Here is a 25,241-nt window from a genome sequence, read left to right on the forward strand (position 1 = left end):
TTAGTGTAAATATCTACAGGATGTCATTGATGGGGAGTACTATCTTTATGGCTTCTGCTTAGGCATCTTGTCTTCAGCAAGAACAAGTAACAGTGGTACAAAGAAGCAGAATACCAACCAGGGTTATATCAGCCACTTTCCTATATTTCTCAAATTTGGGTAAACAAATAATTGCTGGTTTAAATATCAGTGTGAGTATTTGAGTATTTTTAACTTGATATTAATAATTCAGTTTTTTGTTAATAATTGTCTAACAGTGTGTTAGACCATGTATTAGTAAAGATACATTCCTGGTCCATAACAGTTTATACTCTAGTAGGAAAAATATACAAGTATACATGTGTCTATATTTCAGAGCTGAATCTAGTAAATACTATAAGACTAACACAAAAGAAAGCATTGTTAGAATTATACAGGAGTGAGAGATAACATCAAGGTTTTATGAAAGAGATTGTCAGATAAGGCTCTATGTATGGGTGAGATTTGAGATGGGGCTAACTGGCTAAATAAGGTATCACCAGAGGTAAGAGAGCATTGCAGATTGGGAAAACCATATGATTAATAAGGGCTACATTAAGGTTAAAAAATACTTAGTGAATGACTCATTTCTGGCTGCAACATAAAGAGTAGTTGGAAGTAAGGTTGGAAAGATTTAGGAGGATGTCCCTGGTTGAAAAGTTGGAGTCATAGAATCACAGAATGTTTGAGCCTGAAGGAACTGAGGAAAGTCTGTTTCTCAAATTTACAGAGTTGGAGCACTTACCCAGAGAAGTTAAATGCCTTTTGCAATGTTGTATAGCTAGGTAGTGGCAGGTCTTCTAACTCTTGCTTGAGTTCAGCCTAGACAGCACTATCTAGGATAGCTCACATAAGGTTATTCTGGCATTGGCTGACAGAATGGATTTGGATGCAGGCAGATCAGAGATTGGTTTGGAGAGTGATAGAATATTCCAGCTCGTAAATAGTAAGTGCTTAAAATAGAGTGATGGCACTGTGAATAAAAACCAGGAGACATATTTGGGGCATGTTGCAGAGGTAAAATTGTGGGACAAGGAGTTGTCTAAGATGTTATTTCCACTGTAAGAAACTGGCATCCTGAGACATGGGGAGGTTATGAGGACTACTTCCAACAGATACGAGGGAACACTCAGCACTTCTGAGTTGGTTGTACCCTGCCAAGATAAAATGGCTTCTTTGAAACAGTAATGAAACTGTTTCTTACATTCCTGTGGACTTGACTTTTTCCCCAGTATAGTATTTTTATTTATTTATTTATTTATTTATTTATTTATTTATTACCAATACAATACTTTTAAATTTAACAATTTTAGCCATCTCGGTATGGATTAAAACATCTGGATGATGTAACTCTTATGTTTTGCTAGGATTGCCACTGTGCTTTTGGCAGCCACTTTACAATCTGGTGCTTGACATATTGAGCAATTTCCCCTAAAGGTTAGTCTGAGAGTTTAGGATTTGGAAATGAAAAAGATCTTTGTTAGGAAAACGTGATGAGACAACATAGTGTCAACTTTAAGAAAAAAAAAAAAAAACCATAGTCATAACTACCATTTACTGAGTGCATCCTTGTGCTCAGTTGCATTAGGCACTTTTCTCACTGAATTCTCATGATAATCTCCACTTTATAAATGAGGAAACTAAGTTTAGAGGGAAGAATAAATAACTTTGCAAAATTACCTAGCCAGGTAAGTGGCAGAGCATCAGATTCAAGCCCAGATCAGTCTGGCTTCAAAGTGTATGCTTTTTCTGTGCTAGTCAGCAGACAGTGCCTATCAAGGAAATACCCCTTACTGCTGAGTTTTTATATTGCCCCTAATTTGGAAACAGTTGGCTTTTATAGCAGAATATTTTCTTAATTTCTTACAGATATATAATTTCTGATTGACATTTAGGGGAAAATCACTCCAATTAGTGACAATTATGATGTGTTTTGTTTTCTAGGGCATATCTGGAATCTGAAGTTGCTATATCTGAGGAGTTGGTTCAGAAGTACAGTAATTCTGCTCTTGGTCATGTGAACTGCACGATAAAGGAACTCAGGCGCCTCTTCTTAGTTGATGATTTAGTTGATTCTCTGAAGGTAAGTTTATTTTGCCTTTCATTTTTGATATACCCAGAATTTAGTATCAAGAGAGTTGAGTGTAAAATTCTGTTTTTCTATATTCAAGTAAATGATAAATATTAATTAAATCACATGGCTGTAAACTTGTGTTTTAAAATTCAGAATCCAATCAAATAAGGATGAAGAAGTGCTATTCCCTTTTTTTTTTTTTTGGTCATACTTAATACAGAGAGTCCTGTATTCCTTTTCAAAGGAGAATAAGTTATAAATCATACTTGTGGGCCGGGTGTGGTGGCTCACACCTGTAATCCTAGCACTTTGGGAGGCCGAGGCGGGTGGATTACCTGAGGTCAGGAGTTCGAGACTAGCCTGGCCAACATGGAGAAACCCCGTCTCTACTAAAAATACAAAATTAGCCAGGCGTGGTGGTGCATGCCTGTAATCCCAGCTACTCAGGAAGCTGAGGCAGGAGAATCGCTTGAACCCGGGAGGCAGAGGTTTCGGTGAGCTGAGGTCACGCCATTGCATTCCAGCCTGGGCAACAAGAGTGAAACTCTGTCTCAAAAAAAAATTATATATATATATATACACATATATATATAAAATAATACTTTTGGAAATCATAAAGATTAAAAGAAAAGGAAATTAATCGGAATTTTGACTATAAGCATAAAGATCGTCTAATGCATTATCAGATTTATTCATTCTGACTTTGCTTTACAGTCTAGCACTTAGTTTCTTAGCTTGTATGTGATTCATACATACATGAAAGCTATTTCATATCTTGGACTCTTTCTTATTCTAGATAAGATTTAATATTCTGAAACACTTCAACTAATCTTCAATTGGTAATCATTGGAAGTTTTTCTTTAGTTTTTGGATCTCGCTACATAAGCAGCTGTTAAGAGTCTCACCTTGCAAATAAACTCTCCCAAAGTTCTGACTGACGAAACAGGCACTAAACCACAGTTGTGTAATTTAAGCCTGAAGCGCTGGACCTGTAGTGCTTTTCTTTTTCATAGAACTTGTCATTTGTGTTGTATATGCTCTTGCCTGTGACTCTGCAGAAAACAGGCAGACTTGTTTCCAATCTAAGCCTGGGCAGAAATGTAGTGGTGGTAATTCTCATAATTTTTTATTTTTCATTTCCAAGAGGAATGTTCTAGTTTATATTTATCACACATGCCAAGGATATAGTAGCAATAAGGTGACTGGGCCTTTAGACTCAGAAAAACAATTTCTGAACTGGTCAAAATAGGTTTAAGTCCTTAAAGTGCTTTTTAAAAAACAAAAAAAAAACAAAAAAAAACCATTTTAGCCTTTATAACCTAGTAGTAGTTGATACATTATTTTCAGCTGTTTGCGTCTCTGGGCTTACAGGTATGAGCCACTGCGCCCAGCCGCATCTCTTATTTTTATTTATGACTTGGAACTTAAGTTACTTCCTAATAACATCAAGGGTAAATAATGTAGTTTCCTTTTATTACTTACCTCTTTCGTATAGAGTGGTTGCATTTAGTGACTAAATCTGTAGTGATGTTTTAAAATGATCTGATGTTAGTCTGTAAATAAAAAGATTACGGTTATGTTGTTTGGCATGTTTGGTTAATAAGTTTCAAAAGAGATCAACTAAAAATAGTTTGGAGCAAATGAAATAGAACCTTGTACATACAGCCTAGAGGAAACCAGTTCCTATTCATGTATTATTACCTTCTATACGTAGCTGACTTCTAGGGTAGAACATGTGTGAAAAGTGATTGAGAAGGAGGTACTGATGCCGTTTAAGATGGATGGTTTGTGGGTAGGAATTGACTGAGAAGAAGTACTGTCTATAAGTAGTAATTCAGAGCTTCAAACAGCAAAGAACCATCTCTGAATTTAGTAGTCAAAGATTGGTGGGGGAGAGAGGCGACTTCAAAGAAAAGCCTGGTGAGCTTAGGAGAGGAGAGATGCTTGTTGTTTTTATAGATTCAATAAACACGGCAACAGAGATACACCAAAAGTCATCCTCCATGTTTGCACAGTATAGCAGTGAAGGCAGCTATATGTCTACAATTTAACATTTTTCTTGAGAGAAATGTCATTTTGAATAAATCTATTTTTTAAAAAAATTGATCTGGGAATGATTCATTATGCTCTAGTTTTCTGAGTTTGAGTATAAAGTTTCCACTTGTCTTTAATCAAAAGAAAACTTATTTATTCTTTCAGAGAAAATTTTCATCCATACACAGTCCATTTTGTAGATACGGGGCAAGAGGAGAGAAAATGTTAGAAAGGGGCTGATGAGATCTTAAGAAACATTTTAAATCTCTGTTGTGCACACGTATTTGAGAATCGAATATGAGGACTTTTTAAAAAAAGTTTTGAGAAATAATTTCTTTGTTAAATCTTATCTTTTAATTTCTTTTGAAAACTACATTGTTTTGTAAAAGCAATCATGTTATTCATGAGGAAGCTAGCATAAATGAGAGAAATCGAACTTGATAAGTTCTTGCATTGAGTGACTGCTAATTTGAAAGTAACAGAAAGTAACACATGATGAGACAGATTTCCTTTCTGGAACACTTGTTGTTTCTTAGTATTGAAAAAAAGGACTTTCATTAAAATTATAATTTATCCTTAAGGATTAGCAATCCTTTTAAAAAGAAAAGAGAAGAAAAACATACTTGATTGGTTTCCCTGAGTTGTGTTTTTGGCAAGCCCAGAGCTCAAGGAAACCTGCTTGGTGACTTCCCCAGTTGGCAATTCATTTAGGACTGCAAATAAATAACAGTTGCCTCATCATGTTAGCACTTAAAGTGAACCTGGCATTTAGATCTCAAAATCTAGAGGCAAATGAATAAGGCAGGGAATCTGTCCTTTTCTCCCCATGAAAGGTAAAGCCCTTGGTAATTCAGGTGCACACTCTGATAATGTACATGAAAGGTCTTCCTTGATAAACAATAAACCTTGTGATTTTGCCACACAAGAATTTAGCTAAACCCTTTCCTAATGTCATTGTATATGAGTAGTACAGATTCCATGTGTTTGTTTCCATTGAATATAAGGGTACTACAGAAATACTGAATACTTCCTTAAAACAGCTTTTATTGAAAAAGGAAGCTGATAAAAAAAACATCACTTTGCTTTTTTGTAAAAATGCTTGATAGGATTACCTTTCTAGAGAGACTTCTGTGTATGGCCACACTGATCCACCACAGTTTTTGTTTATATAGAGAGCATTTTAAAAAGAAGAAGGTTTTCCTGGCCATGCACAGTAGCTCACGCCTGTAATCCCAGCACTTTGGGAGGCCAAGGCGGAAGGATTGCTTGAGGCCAGGAGTTTGAGACCAGCCTAGGCAACATTGTGAGACTGTTTGTATAAAAAAAAAAAACTAAAAAATCAGCCAGCCATGGTGGCCCATGCCTGTAGTCCCAGCTACTTGGGAGGCTGAGGCAAGAGGATTCTTGAGCCCAGGAGGTGGAGGATGCAGTGAGCCATAATCATACCACTGCATTCCAGCCACGGCAACAGAGTGAGACCCTGTCTGTTTAAAAAAAAAAAAAATTATTAAAATCTTAATCTTAAGTCCCTTAATAGTGGACTGCATTACTTTTTGCCTTTTAGCCACAAAAACTGGTAGGGAAAGTTATATTCTGTCACCCTAAAGCAAGCAAAAAATGTTTTTCCGATTCCCATTCTTTTTTTTACTTTTTCAACATAAGGAAAAATGTATTTACCTTGTTTAAACGGATTTATTTTAATGCCTTATAGTCAGATTTTAAATTTATGGGAAGTTTGCTAATAGCCCCAGTCTCTCCAGTTTAGATGAATGTTTTTTCTTATTTAAATAAGAATGAGTTTTTAAAAATTTATAGGAAGTAGCTTTTTATTGGAATTACATTGATTTTATATGATTCATAGCTAGGAAAATGGAAACCATCTTAATTTCAGGAAAATGTAGTAGAAATTATTCTCATTTCTAAATTTTTGTCATTTAGAAAAGACATTTTTATCAAGCTCTGTGTTTACAAAATAATAGTTTTTAAACAACAATTTGAAAGACGTATCTCTATAACTCATTGTCTTCATAAATGCAAAATCTGTTGTGTGCCCTCAAATTTATATCTACATTTTTAGATTCTGGGTCACAATTATCACTAGCTCTTTTTTTTTTTGGAGATAGAGTCTTGCTCTGTCACCCAGGCTGGAGGGCGGTGGTGCGATCTTAGGCTCACTGCAACCTTTGCCTTCCAGGTTCAAGTGATTCTCCTGCTTCAGCCTCCTGAGTAGCTGGGATTACAGGCGTCCGCCACCACGCCCAGCTAATTTTTGTATTTTTAGACGAGATGGGGTTTTGCCAAGCCTTGGCCTCCCAGAGTGCTGGGATTACAGGTGTGAGCCACCATGCCCAGCCTACAATTATGACTATTTCCATTTGAAACCATCTTCCTCAGAAATTGAAATTTTAGAGCCGCTCTTGCTAGCATGTGAAACCTTTTCCTTGCTTATTGCCTTTTGGCGGGGGCAGTGAAGGAGGAGCCTGGCCTTTCAAAATGTGATCAAAAAAATAACCAAACTCCAGGGCTCATTAGTCCTTTTATAAACGCCGGTGTGAAATGATGGGCATCTGTGTGCCTGGTCCAAGTTTCCTGGTGGTTGACTTGGGCGAATAAAAATAAGACATGTTCTGCAGAGTTCTCCTTTTAAATTCTTGTGTAATGTTCCGTTTGTTTTGCTCCTTTGCAATTAACTACAAACTTCTAAGTCCTAGAAAAGATTTCAAGTATTTATAGAGTGAGCAACGATCATTTTCCTAGTCAAATAGTATGGCAAAAATCACTGTTTTAAAAAGTTGTGGCATTAAACTATAAATCCTCCCTCCCCCCGCTTCCCACCCCCAATTATGAAAGAAAAGCATATGACAGTGCCTACTGGGCTCAGCTTTTGGGCTAATTGAGTCTGACTGAGCCTTCTTAGCGGGTTCCTGTCTTTTGAAACCTCAAATCCCAAAAAGTTGTCTAATAATTTTACTTTTTTAGGGACTAAGACCAGGTATTTTCAGCAGAGGTTCTTACTTTTCTGTAATTGAGGCGCAACTATAATGTTCCAGAACACAATCTTAAATCTGAAAGTGAGGGGAAGAAAAAAAAAAAACGGCCTGAGCTCCAGAAATAGCTGACCCAGAAGAACACTAAAATCTAGCTCTCAGGCTCATAGGCAGCTGTTAACATTCACATTTTGACAGCTTCCTTTCAGGTTTCTTGAGCTCTCAGAAAAATTAGAAGGAAATGGGCTGGGGATATAGAGAGAGTCCAAACTACCAACTAATGAATGAATCTGAAGGAGACACAGAAGGGCAAGTAGAGTTAAGAGTTTGAGAGTGCAGGAAAGTTTTGAAATGGTCAGAACTGCCAGAGTAATTTCTGAGATCTTACTAAGCACTCTCCCACCGTTTGCCTTAAAGATACCCCTTCCCCCAAATTGAAACATCACAAATCTGCAGAGCTCTTTAATCAGGTGTGTTATACACAGTGAATTTAATTCTCTTATTGCCCTGGAAGAAAGATAAACCAGACGTGGCCCTCGCCCCTTTTCAGTAAGTATTTGTTAGATCTTCATTACATTTTAGGCCTCCTTCCTCCAGTCTCGATACTGTGCAATGGAGAGATAAGCTTTGACCTCTTCAGTTAATAAGTATTGGCTATAATGTTGCAAAGTATTTGCCATGGAATCGTGTAGAATTTGTTAAGTCCAAAATGAGAGCAGCCTGTTTGCTTCTTTAAAGTGTTTATTGACCTTATTCCTGCCATGTTACAAATCCATCATTTGTGGTGGATTCCCATTAATAATGGTTACTCTCTAGGTTAGTTCTTGCTGCCACCCCTTTCTCTCCTGGTGGTGTGTTCCCTGGATACACTTAACCACTATTTCTGTTTTGGGCCCCCGAAGTGTTCAGTTTTCTCAACATAGCTGCAACATTTAAAAATTATATGATAGCACACAAAAGTGTACATTTCTGGCAACACTGGCCTGGAATATTTGCATGGCCACAGCATATGGAGCAGGGTTGTAAGTGCCCCTTTGAGAGGAAGAATGCATATCACTGTGTGCCTCAATTCTCTCCCAGCCTCTCACATACATGTATGTCACCTGCCTGGCCCTAAGGACATTTGAGACCTCCCTGTGTTCTTCTCTTTGTCTTGGGATAGCCTGGCTTTTAGGAAGTGTTCTCAAAGAGGCAAGTGACATTTGAGCCCCTTCAGTGGCTCAGGTGTGAAGTCTTGGGCTTTTCCCCTGTGGACTTGGAGTGAAGCCTTGTCAGTGACTGTAATGACCAAATGAGGAGTTATTTTAGCTTGTGTTTGTTACTATCTTCTGTCATGTTAACGGCATCTTCGTTGCTAGAGTAATTTCTTCTAAAATATGGAAGGTCAACACTTTTCCCTTTAGACTTGTGGATAGTGATGGATAAAAATAACTCTCTTGCTCTATAGTAAACTTGCTCAAGTGCAAAAGTTATATTTAGCTTCAGCAATAGGAGTCTATAAAACAGTGAGAGAAAAGCCTTACTAACTGAAGTCATCCTTCAAACCTTTCTACCAGGGGTTCCAATAGCAATTGCTAAGAATACGGCAGCTTAAAAAAATTTTTTTTCAATTGACAGATATTAAGAATGCCTGATATTTACTGACTTGAACATTAGTTAAATTCAGTTAGGGTGACCAGAGTGTTGCTATTTGTAGAACTGTTGCTTGGTAGAGTCATCCAAAGTGTCTTCCTAAGCTGTAATAAATATGCTTACTAATGTTTGACTGCTTAATTAATGGTCAGTAAGCATTCAGTCAGAGTTCGTTTAATACATGGAGAAAGATATATGCTTTAGATCAAGGGTTAGCAAACCACTGCTTGTTTGGGCCACGGCCTGTTTTTGTATAGTGTGGGAGCTAAGAGTGGGTGGTGTACATTTTTAAAGGGTTATGACAACAACAAAGAATAATATGAGACACAGACCCTATGTGGCCCATAAAACCTAAAATTTTACTGTCTAGCTCTTCACAGCGAAAGTTTGCTGATCCCCGCTTTAGATAATGGGGGTGCTCTACTACTCCCCTTTTCATTTATACTGTTACATAAGCCTAAATAATCACTGTAGCTGGTGGCATCGTGTTTGTTACCTACTAAGTAGGTCAAAGTGATTGCCAGACATACACATGAAGGCCTTGAATTAGAAAGCAAAGGAATTGATGATGACCAATGTTTAACACAATTCAGACTGACTTTGTGCCTGATCCTTCAAAGGCTAGAGGTGATATTTTTGGTACCGAAACGTAATTTCCCTGATAAGTACTCTTTGCCCAATTATTGCTTATCAGCTGAGATATTAATGTCTGAATTATTCAGCTCATATATCTTCAAGCACTCAACTAGTTCATACTTTGAAATCAATTTTAATAGACAATTCTCATAACACCTTTATAATAGTCTTCCCATTTAAAAGCTAAATGTTGTTAGTGCTGGAGGGGTAAGATGCACCCTTGGTATATTTTCTGATCTCAGCAGAATCAACTACTTGGTAGTGTAGTCCAGAGAAAATGGGTCAAATCTATTAATTATTTTAGGATTTTGAAATTCATAATTGAGACTCGTGACTTAATAGTGAACTGTTCATGGTACTTTACCCAGTCTTCAAGTTGTATGCCTTTTGTAGGTAGGCATTTAGCTGGGATGCTTTTGAAAGCATAATTAAGAAACTTTACTTGAATTTTGTTTATAATGGGCTAATGTTATTTTCTTATAGTTTGCAGTGTTGATGTGGGTATTTACCTATGTTGGTGCCTTGTTTAATGGTCTGACACTACTGATTTTGGGTAAGTCTATAAAGCCATTGGGATGACAAATTGCTGGAAAGATTGTGTGCCAGGAGCTTAGACATTTTAGTGGAGAATATTCTCATTGTATGAAAAGTAGGGGATGAAAATGTGGGCCGGGCACGGTAGCTCATGCCTGTAATCCCAGCACTTTGGGAGGCCGAGGTGGGCGGATCACCTGGGGCCAGGAGTTCGAGACCAGCCTGGCTAACATGGTGAAACCCCATTTCTACTAAAAATAGAAAAAATTAGCCGGGCGTGGTGGCGCACGCCTGTAATCCCAGCTACTCCGGAGGCTGAGGCAGGAGAATCACTTGAGCCCAAGAGGCAGAGGTTGCAGTGAGCCGAGATCGTGCCATTGCACTCCAGCTTGGGCAACAAGAGTGAAACTCCATCTCAAAATAAGTTTGAGGTTGTATTCTCTTTAAATAAGTTGGTGATACTGCTTCCCAGTTTATTGAAATGCTACCTTAGTTGCTGAAGACAGCTCCTACTAACAAACAGTGATAAACCAGATGAAGGGTGGCTTTATATGATGGTGCAGTCATAAATCTAACCAGGGATACCTTTATTTTATGAAATCTCACTGTGATATGATTTGAAGCTAGAAATGGTTCCTAGCTCTAATAACTGCAGCCTCACACAGTTCATTCATTCCTCTGGAGTGGCTCCTCAACGGCAGATGCATCCAGAGATCCTTATGTTTTTATTCATTCATTAGGAACACTGCTTGGTTATCTTGAGTTGCCAGTTTAATAGTTTTTTGAGTGTTTATTCCTCCCAAATCATTCCATTCTTTTTGAAAAGTTGTATATTTCCCTTTTCAGCTCTCATTTCACTCTTCAGTGTTCCTGTTATTTATGAACGGCATCAGGTAATTTCCTAACTAACTGCTGACTTCAGAATAGAGCACTCACTCTATTACATGGGATTTATGAATGTATTAGTGCCCATTTTCAGTGTCTTACAAAAATGAGAAGTGTGATGGTTTCTTAAGCCTTTAGCTTGACACATAGTAGTGGTTAATAAGATTCTTTAGCAACGGTAATAATTCCTTTATACCTCTCTTTCAGGCACAGATAGATCATTATCTAGGACTTGCAAATAAGAATGTTAAAGATGCTATGGCTAAGTAAGTATTTAAAATCTGCAGTGTTTTTACTAGGATAAGGTGTGCTGGATTGTGAGAACAGTATTTTCATATTGCAGGCATAATGAGTAACAAATCTCTATCAGACCTTAAGTGTGACTTCAGAGTTGCCAAAAGATTGTTTTTCTAACATTTGGACCATTCGTTTCTGGGTTTATTATGTGTTTAAGGCTTTGTTTAAATCTAATTCATGAGGCCAAGGTGGCAAAATTATAGCTTAGAATTAGGCAGCTTTAAGGATTTCATTTCTTGTATTAGCTGAATAACATACAAGTAGTTCTTGGAAGATGGTATTTTAAGCAGCAGCAAACAAAACTGATATTTACATTGACTTTTTCATTTTCAGAATCCAAGCGAAAATCCCTGGATTGAAGCGCAAAGCTGAATGAAAACGCCCAAAATAATTAGTAGGAGTTCATCTTTAAAGGGGATATTCATTTGATTATACGGGGGAGGGTCAGGGAAGAACGAACCTTGACGTTGCAGTGCAGTTTCACAGATCGTTGTTAGATCTTTATTTTTAGCCATGCACTGTTGTGAGGAAAAATTACCTGTCTTGACTGCCATGTGTTCATCATCTTAAGTATTGTAAGCTGCTATGTATGGATTTAAACCGTAATCATATCTTTTTCCTATCTGAGGCACTGGTGGAATAAAAAACCTGTATATTTTACTTTGTTGCAGGTAGTCTTGCCACATCTTGGCAAGTTGCAGAGATGGTGGAGCTAGAAAAAAAAAAAAAAAAAAAAGCCCTTTTCAGTTTGTGCACTGTGTATGGTCCGTGTAGATTGATGCAGATTTTCTGAAATGAAATGTTTAGACGAGATCATACCGGTAAAGCAGGAATGACAAAGCTTGCTTTTCTGGTATGTTCTAGGTGTATTGTGACTTTTACTGTTATATTAATTGCCAATATAAGTAAATATAGATTATATATGTATAGTGTTTCACAAAGTTTAGACCTTTACCTTCCAGCCACCCCACAGTGCTTGATATTTCAGAGTCAGTCATTGGTTATACATGTGTAGTTCCAAAGCACATAAGCTAGAAGAAGAAGAAATATTTCTAGGAGTACTACCATCTGTTTTCAACATGAAATGCCACACACATAGAACTCCAACATCAATTTCATTGCACAGACTTACTCTAGTTAATTTTGTCACAGAATCTATGGACTGAATCTAATGCTTCCAAAAATGTTGTTTGCAAATATCAAACATTGTTATGCAAGAAATTACAAAATGAAGATTTATACCATTGTGGTTTAAGCTGTATTGAACTAAATCTGTGGAATGCATTGTGAACTGTAAAAGCAAAAAGTATCAATAAAGCTTATAGACTTAAAATATGCTTTGGTATTTTCATTTCATGAAATTGCAGCAGATTAAAAATGCACACAGTGGGTAAACTGCTTCAACCAGCGAACGGTAGAGTGAATGGTAGCTTGTGCTTTTGGAAGGGTTTTTTCAGCTGATGGTGCAGCTGTTTACTGTGGAAACAAAAGTCAACAAATGTGTTTACATAATCAAATTTTATTTGACACATAAAATGTTTAAGTGATGTGTTTTATACTTTGAAAATAAATTCATGCACCAATATTTTAACATATATCATACAGTGCAGGATTTATGAACATACATAAAATCATACCATATAAACGTTTACAAATAAGTTTTTCATGACACACGGACACTATTGCTCTTTAAATATGGTTGTACATGTCATCATTAATCGATTCATTGTTCTTCCACATGGTTATTTCAATGCAAGATCCGATCAGCATGAAGAGTCTAGTACAAGATAGGCAGACATGGTTATCACTCTGCATCACCAGTCACATGGTTACAGAAAACAGAATTGGGACTGCATAGGGACTCTACTGCGGGCCCAACAACCTATTAGTGGATTGATGTAAGGCATTAGTAAATTGGCATATAAAAATAGCTTAATGAGTGATCTAATCCATTTAGAATGCTGAAGCACTTCTGTGGTAAATGTTAGTCTATTCTATAATTGAAAATGCCTCATTTTACCTTTTCTCTAAACTGACAAATGCAAGTAGCCAGTAACTGTAGGTCTAGAATTTTCGTTCACTGACCGGAAGGACTGATTGATAGGCATCTATGTGCTCAGAACCACCAGTCCCGCACCAACTCTCCTTTCAGTGAGCACTGTCAGCCACATCCTGTAGTCACTGGTCAGCTACATGGAAAGTGTGACTGAGGGGCTTACGGATGGCTTCTGGTAAAGATTGTCCAAGTCATATTCTGTCATACAACCAACTCCAAGGAACTCTAACTCACTTTATAATTTTGATTTACCAGCTATTCCTTGGGTTTACAATTTGTTCTGCAGATAATTTTTTTATAATCTGGACTTGACCTATATAGTTCACCTGAAGCAATCAAATGAAGTCACCTCAACTCCACTCAGGGTGGTACACCAAGGTGCAGCCTTGGGTTACCTCATTTATCTTAAGATTTAACGAGATAAGTCAGCTCATTCTCCTGGACCTTCCTGAGCATTTTTCCCCTTCCATTTTGTAGTAGAAGTTTGTTTAACTTGAATTCTATTTTGGATTTTGTGGGTTTGGCACGAAACACAATGAAAACCCATAATTCTACCCTGTCCCGAACTTCAATTCCTTTGCTGCTCACCTTCCCATAAGCAGGTAACCGATGTCTTTCATTTAGGAAGCCTTGGTGTGAACACAGGACAAGGGTGACACACTGAATCTGCTAAGGGTCCTGCAGCCCTCCTCAGCTTTGAAGTTTTAGCACCATATGGAGAAAGGAGAAATTGGTGGGAGGTGAGACAGCAGCCCACACAACTGGAAACTTTCAAAGGCACTTAATGGATATAAAACTCTGCAAATGAAACATTTAAAAATTAAGTTTCTCAACTCCTTTATACATGGCTCATTTGGTTTTGAAAGCTAAACTGGAGAACAGAGGCTAGCGATATTTCTAGTACTTCGGTGCATCTAACTTAGGCTGTCTTGTTCAACTTATTGGTAAAAATGAACATTCTTGAAGTATATAGAAACAATAGCAAAACATCTTTGTAAAAGTTTTGATGCAAATTAAAAGCTACATATTGGTTAGGGTAACCGAGGCTTCAAAATTTGTCAGCGGGCTACATTATCAGATAGGATTTCTTTGTCAATGTAGTTAGTATGTATAGTGTTTAGTCTCAGGAACAGAGGCAAGCAGTCTTAACATTTTAAAACTTGACCTTCCTTCGTGGCATCACGGTTTTGGAGAGTCCAGATTATGGGAGCAGTTGTGTAACTTCTGCAGCGTTTTGAGCTTGTGCGTCCGGGGCAGCATGGTAGGCATTTCCCAACGGCTGGTGGCAAGGAGGCACCTCAGCATGGCCTCTGCAGTTGCTGGCTGATAGCAGCAGCAGCAATAACATAAGAGGCTTCTGGCATTTTACAGACATCGCCACACAAATACACTGAAAAGGCAGATCAAACAGTCATTTTGCATAGCTGGACATCATACTTGTGTCAAGTGGCAAAAAACAAGTGCTCAAAAGTCAAGCTCGGGTGATGTATTGAACATTTTGACTTCAAAAGGTAAACCAGGGATCTTGCCACCAAATTAAGATCTATTGCTTTTTTTAAAAGGTCTGTTTTTTTTCAGTTGAGTTCTGTTTGGTTCTTTCAGCAGTTTGAATGTCTGTGCTAAATGTTGGTCCGTGAGGACTTCTGGCACTTTGATATCACACTCTCTCCTGTTACTATTGAAAAGGTTTATCACCTCCACTTGAGTCAGAGAGCCCTTTTGAGTGTTCAGCACAGAACCAGGGATCACAGCATGCTCCCATGCCTACAAAGGCCCACAAGCCCTGCACGGTTAAGGCCACTTCTTTTTTATATTAAAACAAGTCTGTATCCCCTGCATTGGGGTGACCAATTCATTTACGTCTTTTACTCCTAGCTTGTTCACAATTGGGTTGGTGCTGCTTTGAACGGGTGTTAGCACTCCACAGGGAGCTGCTGTCGGTACTATCTCAAGGGCTATAAGTGCCAGAAGTAGCCAGCACAGCAGGCTGGAGATGGGTGCTCCCAGGCAGGCCATGAGAAATACACAGTGCTTTTGAGTGGGAAGTGGGTTGAGATTCTTTATAGGTGCCTTTCTTACAACCTAACTCAGACCACCAGGAAGTATCAGAAGGCCTGTATTTCATCTTTATCCCCTCAGGAGTTTTGCTTGGGCTGAATAGAACCCAGTATTCATGCTACAATGAAGCTCATCAGAAATGGGGAAGCTGAGTGAGTTAGAATGACCTAGACCTGTTCCTCTATACTCTATTTAGAGTAAATAAAGAAATTCCCAACACTGGTGATCAACTGGGAGTTCTTAAAAGGACATATAGATGAATTTGCATTCTAACCTCCTGATTATGCACAAAAGCCCATGGGCTGCCAAGAGCTTCTACTCAAATCAGCCATCTCGGGTCTCATCCACCTGTCCCTTTCCCCCAGCGGTGCCCAGAGTAGCTATCACATGCCCATGCCATCCCAGGACAGCTCCAGTCACAACCATTGGGTTGACAGTCACCAAAGAGTCAATGCCTTATCTTGGAAAGTACTTGCCTTCATGAGGACTCATGGAATTTCCTGTTTATTAGCCCCACATCAGCCCTCCTCACGCCCCTGGGAGAGGCTGACCCACGGGATGCCTGAGATGGGGAGGGAGAGCTGGCCAGGCCTGTGGAGTAAGAACTGGGTCAGCTAGGTTAGTACCTGCAGTCGTCTCCTCCAGTGCTGACCACATACTTGTCATCATAAGAGAAACGGATGTTCGTCACGTGAGCCGAGTGACCAAAGTATCGCTTATGTTTGGCCTGTGAGCAAAAGTGAATGGAGACAGCTAAGAGACCCTGGCTCCTCTCAGCAACCACAGACTACTTCCAGCACTCAAATCCCCTGCTCCCAGAACCTTCCTTCACTGGGGACTTCCATTTGGTCTGGACTCATCTATTAGCCAGCCTTTGGCTGACTTTCCTGCCTCTCATCCTTGCCCCACTTCAGGTCATTTTATCCACCCTCCATCCTCCCTTCTGGCTTCCAGGACTGCCCCTCCAGGAGGTGAAAAACTCATTGCCATATTTCCACTGTACCGGGACAGGGTTTCTCTGTGTCTCCCAGAGGGCCATCTAGACGTGGCCCCTATCTCCTGCAGACGGCCAAACAGAGAACCTGCAGGGAGGTTACTCTGAGGAACACTCACAAATTTTTCTGTGCATGGAAAATCAAAGAGCTTCACCAGCCCAAAGTCATCTCCTGTGACAATGTTCAGGCCAGCGTGGGTCACACATGCGCAGTTGACATCAGCCTTGTCTGCATTTCGTGGCCAGATTCCAATGACTTCATCTCCGAGGACGCTGTTCCAACAGAAAGAGGGGTTAGGATAGAAGGAAGTCACGACGAAGGCTCCTTGCAGTCAGTCATCACCTCCCAGGGATAAGGAAGAGAGGGATGTTTAACATCAGGGGTCCCCAACAGCCAGGCCACGGACCGGTACTGGTCCATGGCCTGTTAGGAACCGACCGCAGGGCAGGAGGTGAGCAGTGGTGGCGGAGCATTACCACCTGAACTCCGCCTCCTGTCAGATCTGCCGCAGCATTAGAGTCTCATAGGAGTGCGAACCCTATTGTGAACTAAGCATGTGAGGGATCTAGGTTGCAAGCTCCTTATGAGGTGGAACAGTTTCATCCCGAAACCCCACCCCCTACCTGGTCTCTGGAAAAATTGTATTCCATGAAATTGGTCCCTGGTGCTGTTTTATGTAATTCAGCACAGCCATGTGGCTCTCCTGGCATGAAAGCATCTGTCCCCTTCCCCTCTGTACATTTGTGCCAGCTCTTACTGTTCCCCCTCTGCCTCAGTCCCCTACACTCCAAAAACACAAGTTACCCCCATCTTTGATTCTCTCCCTGTTCCCTGTGGTCCTCTTGAATATGTGCGTATTGGGGAGAACAGCAGGGGTTCCTTTCAACTCACAGGCTAAATGGTCTCTTTTCCCATGAATTAGCCATTGTTTCTCATCCTGCTAAGCCGGGGTCTGGCCCTCCCACTCCCTTCCCCTAGCGAATGGAGGCCTCACTGTGCACTAGGATTGGCCAAGAGACGGGAGATGGTTTCCTGTTGAACTTGCTGGAAGGGGTTGGAGACTTGTAGAAGAAATTACACAAAAAGAGGGGCTTCGCATTTCAAAAACCTAGGTCAGATCAAAGCCAGTGACCTAAACTAGTGCCAAGAAGCCTCCCACCCTCACCCCCAAAAGAAAAGACAGCTCCATTTCTCAGCTTCTTCAGATCCTGCACAAACTTGGAGGCTGAGCCTGAGTGAGACAAGAGACTCCCTTGTGACCTTTTCCTCAAGTTTTTTCTTCCAGTCAGTCACCTTGTCCAGGAGGCCCAGGTGATCTTCTCAATGACCACGGCTTCAGTTACCTGCTTCCCCAGGGGGACCTCATGCACCTGGCGCTTATAGGCACCTGTCGACACCTGTAGGTAGAAGGGAAGCCATGTTCATCAACGTTCTTTCTCAGTCCCACAGACTCCCTTTGGGCGCAGTTTCCCAGAACACTGCCCAGCCTCTGCATCCCTAGGGCTTTTCTCCAAACCCAAGCTCAGCTCCAGGCTGCAAAGCCTATGGCCAGCCCATGACAACAACAGCAGGCCATTTTCCCATCTTTCTTCTCATCCATTTTCTCGCTATTTTCCAGAGTCCTAAGATAGCGGTTCTCTGAGTGTGGTTCCCGACCAGCAACCTCAGCTGCATCTAGAAATGTGTTAGAAATGCAAATATTTGGGCCCCACCCCAAACCTACCCAGACAGACACCGAAAGGGTGGGGCCCAGCAATCTCTGCTGTAAACAAAGCTGCCAGGTGTTTCTGATACACAGGAATCCCAGTTCACAGGAAACCAAGAACCTTTGGTACAGAGGTAAGGCAGGTTTCTCATGGACAGTGGCTGACACAGATGATCTCTGAGGTGTCTAGAACCTGAACCTCGGTGCTCTGGGAGTCTTCTAAAGGAAACAGACCATTTTTCCTACCATCAAGACATTTGCAGTGAATGGCTGCTGCCTTCCTGTTCAGCTTCCTCTCTCCCTGCAGTGCTTCTCCTGGAATGAGCTGGGAAGCTGAGCTCTTTCCTGCCTCAGGGCTTTCATGCAGATGGCCTGGAACAATGTTCCCACCTCTCTGTTGGCTAACACCTACACACCCTGCAGACCTCAGCTTAAATATCACTTGCTGAGAGGAAGTGCATCTAAATTCAGCACCTTGTTACATGCTCCCCGGAATGCTGTACTTTTCCTTCTTGGCACATAATCACAATTTGTAATTATATTTATATTTTGTGATTGTCTGTTTAGTGCTTGTCTTCTCTGTTATAGAGCAAGCTCCAGGAAGCAGGGACTGAAACTGCCTTTGCAAAATTATGATTGAGACAGTGAAAGAGATCTAACTTAACTGGCTCCATCTTGTTTCTAACCTCCATGCTGTCCTTGTTCATTCCTGGATGTAGGCTGAACTAACTTTGGGAGAAAGTTTATAGTTTATGGTTTAAACAAAGATGGTAGTAGCCCTTTCCCAAAGCAGACCTCCTTCTTGCCTGGGGACCAGATTGCCTTTGTAGGATTAACATTAGCCAAAAGATTAGAAATTATGGTTTAGGAGTCATGTAGCTGGAGGCTACAAGATTCTGACCCTCAAACTGCTCCTAAATTCAGTGCTTGAGATATTTTGCAGACCGTGCACTTGATGGATCAGCTGGCCCCACCCAGATCAATACACTGGCTCATCTGATCTTGTGGCCCCCACCCAGGAAGTGACTTAGTGCAGGAAGACAGCTTCAACTCCCTATGATTTCATCTCTGACCAATTAGCACTCCTGGTTCACTGGCTTCCCCCCACCCACCAAATTATCCTTAACAACTCTGCTTCCGGAATGCTCAGGGAGACCAATTTGAGTAATAATAAAACTCCGGTCTCCCTCACAGCCAGCTCTGCGTGAATTACTCTTTCTCTATTGCAATTCCCCTGTCTTGAGAAATCGGCTCTGTCTAGGCAGCCGGCAAGGTGAACCCCTTGGGTGGTTACGGGACCAGTCTCATTTTGTCCATCTAAAAGTCTAGCATAGTGCCCGGTTCAGCAAATAGTTGAATGAATAAATACATCCTCTCTCCTTTTACAGTGAATATCCAGCTCCAGGCCAGCTCACAAATGCAGATTTGTTCAGTGCTGGAGAAATCATTCTGTTTTTAGGGATCAGTCCCAGCAGTGGAACCCTCTCCATCCCTTCCACCGGTCAGTTTCCCTGGGACCCAGGGATGAGCTTTCACTCCAGGCCCACTGGCTGGAGTCCAGGGCCCATGTATGGAGGGGCCATTCTACCCAGTAGAGTTGGGAAAGACATGAATAAATACCAGAAGCGGCACAAGGCTTAGGTGTAGCCCCAGAAAACTAGAAATCAGGAAACTCTGAAGAGGAGGTGGCGAGGGGCAGATTAAAGATGATTAGGGCTTGTGTTTCCTGTTTTTCTTACTCTTTATTATTTTAAATTCTATTTCCTCAACGTTCTTAAATTCTCTAAGCCTCTGTTTCTACATTTATAAAATATGGAAAAAGTAACTAACTACTTAAGGAGTTCTGGTGAAGAGTGAGTTAGCACATTGCCTGGCACACAGTAAGGACTCGATTAATATAGGCCATTGTTATTACTGCTGTTATTATTGGTTGCCCCAGATATAAGTAAACCCCAAGCATACCTGAATGTATTTGCCATCCGCAGAAAAATCCATCTGAATGACAAAGCTTGGGATATCTTTGCAGTAGCCAATGCGGTTCAGATTTGTGCCCTGAGTGAGGTCATAGAAGTCAACTGTGTGTTCAGAAGAACCAACGGCTAAGAATCGGTTGTCTGGGCTGATTCTAGAAAAAGCAATCCGAGAGCAGAGTCCATGAGGAGGGCTGTTTGGGGCTGGTCAGGCATGAAGGCTGGTCTGTGACAGGCCTTCCAGGCCCAAAGGCAATGAGAGCCGCCTTGTGACTCACATGTGGTCAGCCTCTCCTGGCATTCTACAGAATTCAACAATTTATCTGTATCGAATCCCCGGGAAATATGTAGAATGACATTTACAAGTAATTTTAACCACACTTTTATGGAAATTAGCAAAGACTTGTCTGAGAGTGAGAGTGGGAGAAGGTATTCTTTCATAGGTGGCTTGTTGAAAGTGACCCTCTCACAACTGAGTTCTTTATTCCAGCCGTGGCTGGAATGGGAACCACTGGTAAGCAGAATGCTTGCCTTTCTCCTCCATGCCCAGACCACCCACTTAGGTACCTGATATCTTGGATAGCAGATTTCCGGTCTCGTTTTTTCCCCCAAACTTTCAGGCTGTTCACCAACAAGATGACAAACTCTCCATTCTTCATGCCAATGGCCACCATCTCCCCATCAGGGCTGTAGGCTGCACACCTGGCCGCATGGCCCAAGCTCACCTTGTTTAACAGCTTCTACATTGATGCAAAGGAAAGTCACCTGAGCTCTTGGCCCCCTCAGCTGGTCTCCAGGAGACATTCTGCACCAGGCCAGAGAAGTCAGGCTGCCCTCGCAGCCACTGCAGGCCACCAAATCTCTTGTTTCTTAGAGTAAATGTCCCTGAATAACTGAGAAGAGCTGTATGTCTTGATTAGAGCAGCTTGGGGGACAACAAGTTTTAGGGCACAGGCTGCCCAACTTTTTCTGTAAATGATTAGGTAGCACCCACTTTAGACTCTGTGGGCCATAGTCTCTGTCGCAACTACTCACCTTTGCCACTGTAGCACAAGACAGCCTCAGTACCTGAATAAATGAGGGCAGCTGGACTTGTAGAAACAGGCCACAGGCCCGATCTGGCCTTTAACTGTAGATTGCCAACCTCTTCTTTAGGGGAAAGAGTGTGAGCTTCTGCCTCTGCTAGTTCAAATTCTGAATCCTGGCCCTGTCACTTACTAGCTGGGTGTGTTTGGGTAAATTACATCTCAGTTTTTCGATTTTTACTAATAGCGATGTTAATAAGGGTTTTGCAAGGTTGTTGTAGGCACTGATCATGTCCATGAAGCAGCTGGTGTTATGTAGTTAGTCAAGTAGTGACAGCTGTTGCTAATAATGTTTAATAAATAATTACAGAAACTAACTTAAAAGTCTAGCAACCATACTCAAGCTTTTACCTGACTATTCTGTGACTCTGACACTAAAAATACGACAAACACTTACCAGCCATTTTAAAATGAAACCAAATATTTTAATTAGTTGAACTTGAGTACTTGTTTTAACACTGGATAAGGCCATGAGGATCGGCAAGAACTCTTTGTTCCCTCCCACCCACCCCGCTCCGCCCAGCCACTCCTTGCTATTTCACAGTTTTACTCCAGATGAACTTTAACATTGCCTTCCCAAGCTCTAAGAGAAACCTTGTTGGGATTTTGACAGAAATACATTAGGCCCATTTCAGAACATTTGACATTTTAAATCATTTTTAGTCTTCTCATCCAGGGAAAACATGATTTGTCTCTATATTTTTAGTTTTGTGGGTTCTTTCATGACAACAGAATAATCGTTCTCAATTATATTGTTTAGACGGGGTGTGGTGAGTGGGGCTTCTTTTATCATTAGGTTTTCTAACTCGATCTCCTACCTGGCCCCATCCCCGTCTCTGCCATGATGCTGGCTGGGCCTCTCCTCGCTCAGCTCCCACTGCCGCGCAGCCCACTCGTGGGCATCTGAGTTTGGGCAGAGTCGGCCTCACCTTGTCAGCCAGGTCCCAGATCCGGGCTGTGCCATCGTTGCTGGCAGAGATGAAGAGGTTCTTGGAAGGGTGAGTGGCCAGGCCCCAGATCTCCCCTTCCATGTGACCATCAATCAGGATGTTAGAAGCAGCATTTTTTTCACCAACTTCAATTATTTCTCCGTCTTTGGTTCCCACTAAGATTTTTCCCTGTTGTAATTGAAACACTATTAGAAAAAGGACAAATACTGTATGACTGCACTCATATGAGGTATCTAGAGTAGACAAATTCATGGAGACAGAAAGTAGAATGATGACTGCCGGTGAATGGGGGTGGGGGACAGGGGAGTCAGTGTTCAGTGGGTACAGCTACAGTTTTGCAAGAAAAGTTCTGTGGATGGTGGTGATGGCTGCACAACATGTGAATGCACCTAATGCCACTGAATTGTATATTTACAAATGGTCAAAATGGTCAATTTTATGTCTATTTGGCCACAGTTAAAAAAATTTAAAACACCACTATTATTAGAAAAACTTGGGGATTGCTTGAGCCCACGAATTTGAGGTTGCACTGAGCTATGATGATGGCACCACTGCACTCCAGCCTGGGTGACACAGTGAGACCCTGTCTTTTAAAAAAAAAAAAAAGTAACTTGAGAAAATGCCTTTGCAGTGTTAATATTAAAATAAGAAGGGGTGAGAAGTGTTGTTTTTGTTTGTTTTTTGAGACAGGGTCTCACTCTGTCACCCGGGCTGGAGTGCAGTGGTGACATCTTGGCTCACTGCAACCTCTGCCTCCTGGGTTCAAGCGATTCTCCTGCCTCAGCCTCCCCAGTAGCTAGGACTACATGTGCCCGCCACCACATCTGGCTAATTTTTGTATTTTTAGTAGAGATGGGGTTTTACCATATTGGCCAGGTGGTCTCGAACTCCTGACCTCAAGTTATGTGCCTGCCTCTTGGCCTCCCAGAGTGCTGGGATTACAGGTGTGAGCCACCATGCCTGGCCAGTGTTTTGTTTTTAACAACAAACTGTCCATTCTTAATTGCTCTTCTCCACCCTCTTACTTTGCCCTTTCTCCATCAGCTACCTCAGGTGAGAGCTTCAGCAAAGACTCCTCCATCACCCAGCCTCTGCTAGAATATTCCAGTGACTGCAGAGCAAAGCAGCCAATTCTCCTGTTCTTGGACAGCTCAAGCTCTTAGTAAGTTCTTCCTTCCACTGAACAAAAATCTGCTTCCTGGCCAGGTGTGATGGCTCACGCCTGTAATCCCAGCACTTTGGGAGGCCGTGGTGGGTGGATCACCTGAGGTCAGGAGTTTTGAGAACAGCCTGGCCAACATGGGAAAACCCCATCTCTACTAAAAATACAAAAAATTGGCTGGGCATGGTGGTGGGCACCTGTAATCCCAGCTACTTGGGAGGCTGAGGCAGGAGAATCGCTCGAACCCAGGAGGTATAGGTTGCAGTGAGTTGAGATCATGCCACAGTACTCCAGCCTGGGCAACAGAGCAAGACTCCGTCTCAAAAAAAAAAAAAAAAAAAAAACTACTTCCTGATAACTTCCAGGCTCCAGGCATAGTCCTGCCTTCATCTCCCATAACTACCCTTCCAGGTGGGCATCACTTAGCTATTTAAGAACAAAATCCCCAGTTTTGAATCATGTGGTACTCCATATCCAGTTTGCCTTTTTCATGGACAGCATCTAGAAAGCAAATTCTTAGACTGATATTTAAAAACAAACACAAGGTATTCAATAGAAGTTTGGAGATTGGCTTTAAAGTGCATCAAATCTCCTGGGGGAATTTAAATAGAAGGAAATAGAAGGAAACATACAGGTCCAGGTCCCACTCCTGAGATTCTGATTCACCAGCTCCAGGTGGGTGCCCGGACATCCATATTCTTTAAAACCCGACAGTTGTTTTTGATACGCTACCCAAATACGAGTTGGAAACCAATGGCTTTGAGTCAGACAGTTTGGTGGCCCTTACCCTCCTCCTTACTGGCCCTATAGCTTAGGGCATGGGCAAACTATTTAGTATCTCTGAGCTTATGAGGATATCATCTATAATACTAGTAGCTAACATCTCCTGAATGGGACTATATGCCAGGTAAGATGAAAGGCACTGTCATGTATAAATATGTGACCCTCACAAAAACCTCATGACAAACCTGTGTGCTGGACACAAAAACATTAAGGAACACACCCAAGGTCACCCAGCTGGTTCTTCCTGGGGGAGTCTGACTCTCTTAAGCTGCTTCCCACTACAGCACAATTCACGTATTGAGGCCTTGTTTCAAGGAGTAAACAAACCAGCCCAGAGAAAGTGCCGGCTGGGAGGGTACCTACACTTCCCCCTTCCCTGGCCCAGCCCCCAGGGGAGCTGGCTGTGCTCACTTTTCCACGGCACACGGAGCGCACACACTCCACCAGCTGCCCGGTCTCCAGCTGAAAGGCCCGGCAGCGCTTCATCTCCTGGTCCCACAATTTTACAGCACCTCCTTCTTTGGTCCTAAAAAAGATTGAAAGGGACTCAGGCTGTTAACCCTCATCCTAAGACCCACTACCCCCTCCAGCCCTCTCCCCTCTTTCCCAGTCATCAGGGTCCTGGACAGTTGGGGCCCAGAAGGAAAGACCCTCCAGGGTCCAGACCCTCCAGGCAGCCTCTCTCTTAGGCCCTGCTGCTAAGCAATCCCAACCTCCTGAGCTTGCAGATTTCCTAAAATGCCTTCAAATGCTACTATCTTGGGAGGAAAGAAAACGTAATTTGGAAATTCAGACTTTTTATTAGATTAGAACATAGAAATGTTTCTCCTGTCTTCAGGCTTTGCTTCTGCATCTCCCCTCTTCTCCTCCTTCCTCCATTCCTCCACAGAGCTACTAAGAATAATGTTTTATCAACAGCAAAGTCACTGTGGTTTGTTCAAGAATACCTCTCAAGATTTTTTTTTAAATTTATTAATTTATTTTGAGATGGAGTTTCACTCTTGTCGCCCAGGCTGGAGTGCAATGACACGATCTCGGCTCACTGCAACCTCCGCCTCCTGGGTTCCAGCCATTCTCCTGCCTCAGCCTCCCTAGTAGTTGGTATTACAGGCGCCCACCACCATGCCCAGCCAAATTTTGTATTTTCAGTAGAGTCGGGGTTTCACCATGTTGACCAGGCTGGTTTTGAACTCCTGACCTCAGGTGATCTGCCCACCTTGGCCTCCCAAAGTGCTGAGATTACAGGTGTGAACCACCATGCCTCTCTCAGGTTTTTAAACTATCATCAAACCACCTCTGCACTCCTCTCTTCCTTGTGAGGATCTTGACTTAGGGCCCTCTTGGAGAGAGAGCAGACTGATCTTCCTAATGCAAAAAAGA

The 25,241-nt window shown here is 41.7% G+C and overlaps 2 protein-coding genes across 19 annotated transcripts in view; one reads left to right on the forward strand and one right to left on the reverse strand.

Annotated features, from left to right (window-relative positions):
- The window catches only part of RTN4 (reticulon 4), a 77,906-nt gene extending 65,476 nt beyond the window's left edge, over positions 1 to 12,430 (forward strand). For 4 of the 5 annotated variants that reach the window (XM_009442335.5, XM_009442336.5, XM_016943256.4 and 1 more), the window contains 5 exons: positions 1,963 to 2,101; positions 9,865 to 9,934; positions 10,762 to 10,808; positions 11,008 to 11,066; positions 11,431 to 12,430. In XM_009442335.5, the coding sequence (XP_009440610.4) occupies positions 1,963 to 2,101; positions 9,865 to 9,934; positions 10,762 to 10,808; positions 11,008 to 11,066; positions 11,431 to 11,473 (358 nt within the window). In that variant the 3' untranslated portion in view covers positions 11,474 to 12,430. The remainder of the gene's footprint in view (positions 1 to 1,962; positions 2,102 to 9,864; positions 9,935 to 10,761; positions 10,809 to 11,007; positions 11,067 to 11,430) is intronic. The other variant, NM_001033911.2, reaches the window with a different exon arrangement.
- Positions 12,431 to 12,600: 170 nt separating this feature from the next.
- EML6 (EMAP like 6) overlaps positions 12,601 to 25,241 on the reverse strand; it is a 251,024-nt gene continuing 238,383 nt past the window's right edge. For 7 of the 14 annotated variants that reach the window (XM_063789079.1, XM_063789078.1, XM_063789077.1 and 4 more), the window contains 8 exons: positions 24,225 to 24,387; positions 21,896 to 22,084; positions 20,449 to 20,621; positions 19,874 to 20,036; positions 17,500 to 17,603; positions 16,325 to 16,478; positions 15,838 to 15,938; positions 12,601 to 14,543 (listed from right to left, as the gene is read on the reverse strand). In XM_063789079.1, the coding sequence (XP_063645149.1) occupies positions 14,519 to 14,543; positions 15,838 to 15,938; positions 16,325 to 16,478; positions 17,500 to 17,603; positions 19,874 to 20,036; positions 20,449 to 20,621; positions 21,896 to 22,084; positions 24,225 to 24,387 (1,072 nt within the window). In that variant the 3' untranslated portion in view covers positions 12,601 to 14,518. Of the gene's footprint in view, positions 14,544 to 15,837; positions 15,939 to 16,324; positions 16,479 to 17,499; positions 17,881 to 19,873; positions 20,037 to 20,448; positions 20,622 to 21,895; positions 22,085 to 24,224; positions 24,388 to 25,241 lie in introns of all 14 variants that reach the window. The other 7 variants (XR_010149136.1, XR_010149134.1, XR_008546240.2 and 4 more) reach the window with 7 other exon arrangements.

This window comes from Pan troglodytes, chromosome 12 (genome assembly GCF_028858775.2).
Source record: "Pan troglodytes isolate AG18354 chromosome 12, NHGRI_mPanTro3-v2.0_pri, whole genome shotgun sequence".
Classification (NCBI taxonomy): domain Eukaryota; kingdom Metazoa; phylum Chordata; class Mammalia; order Primates; family Hominidae; genus Pan; species Pan troglodytes.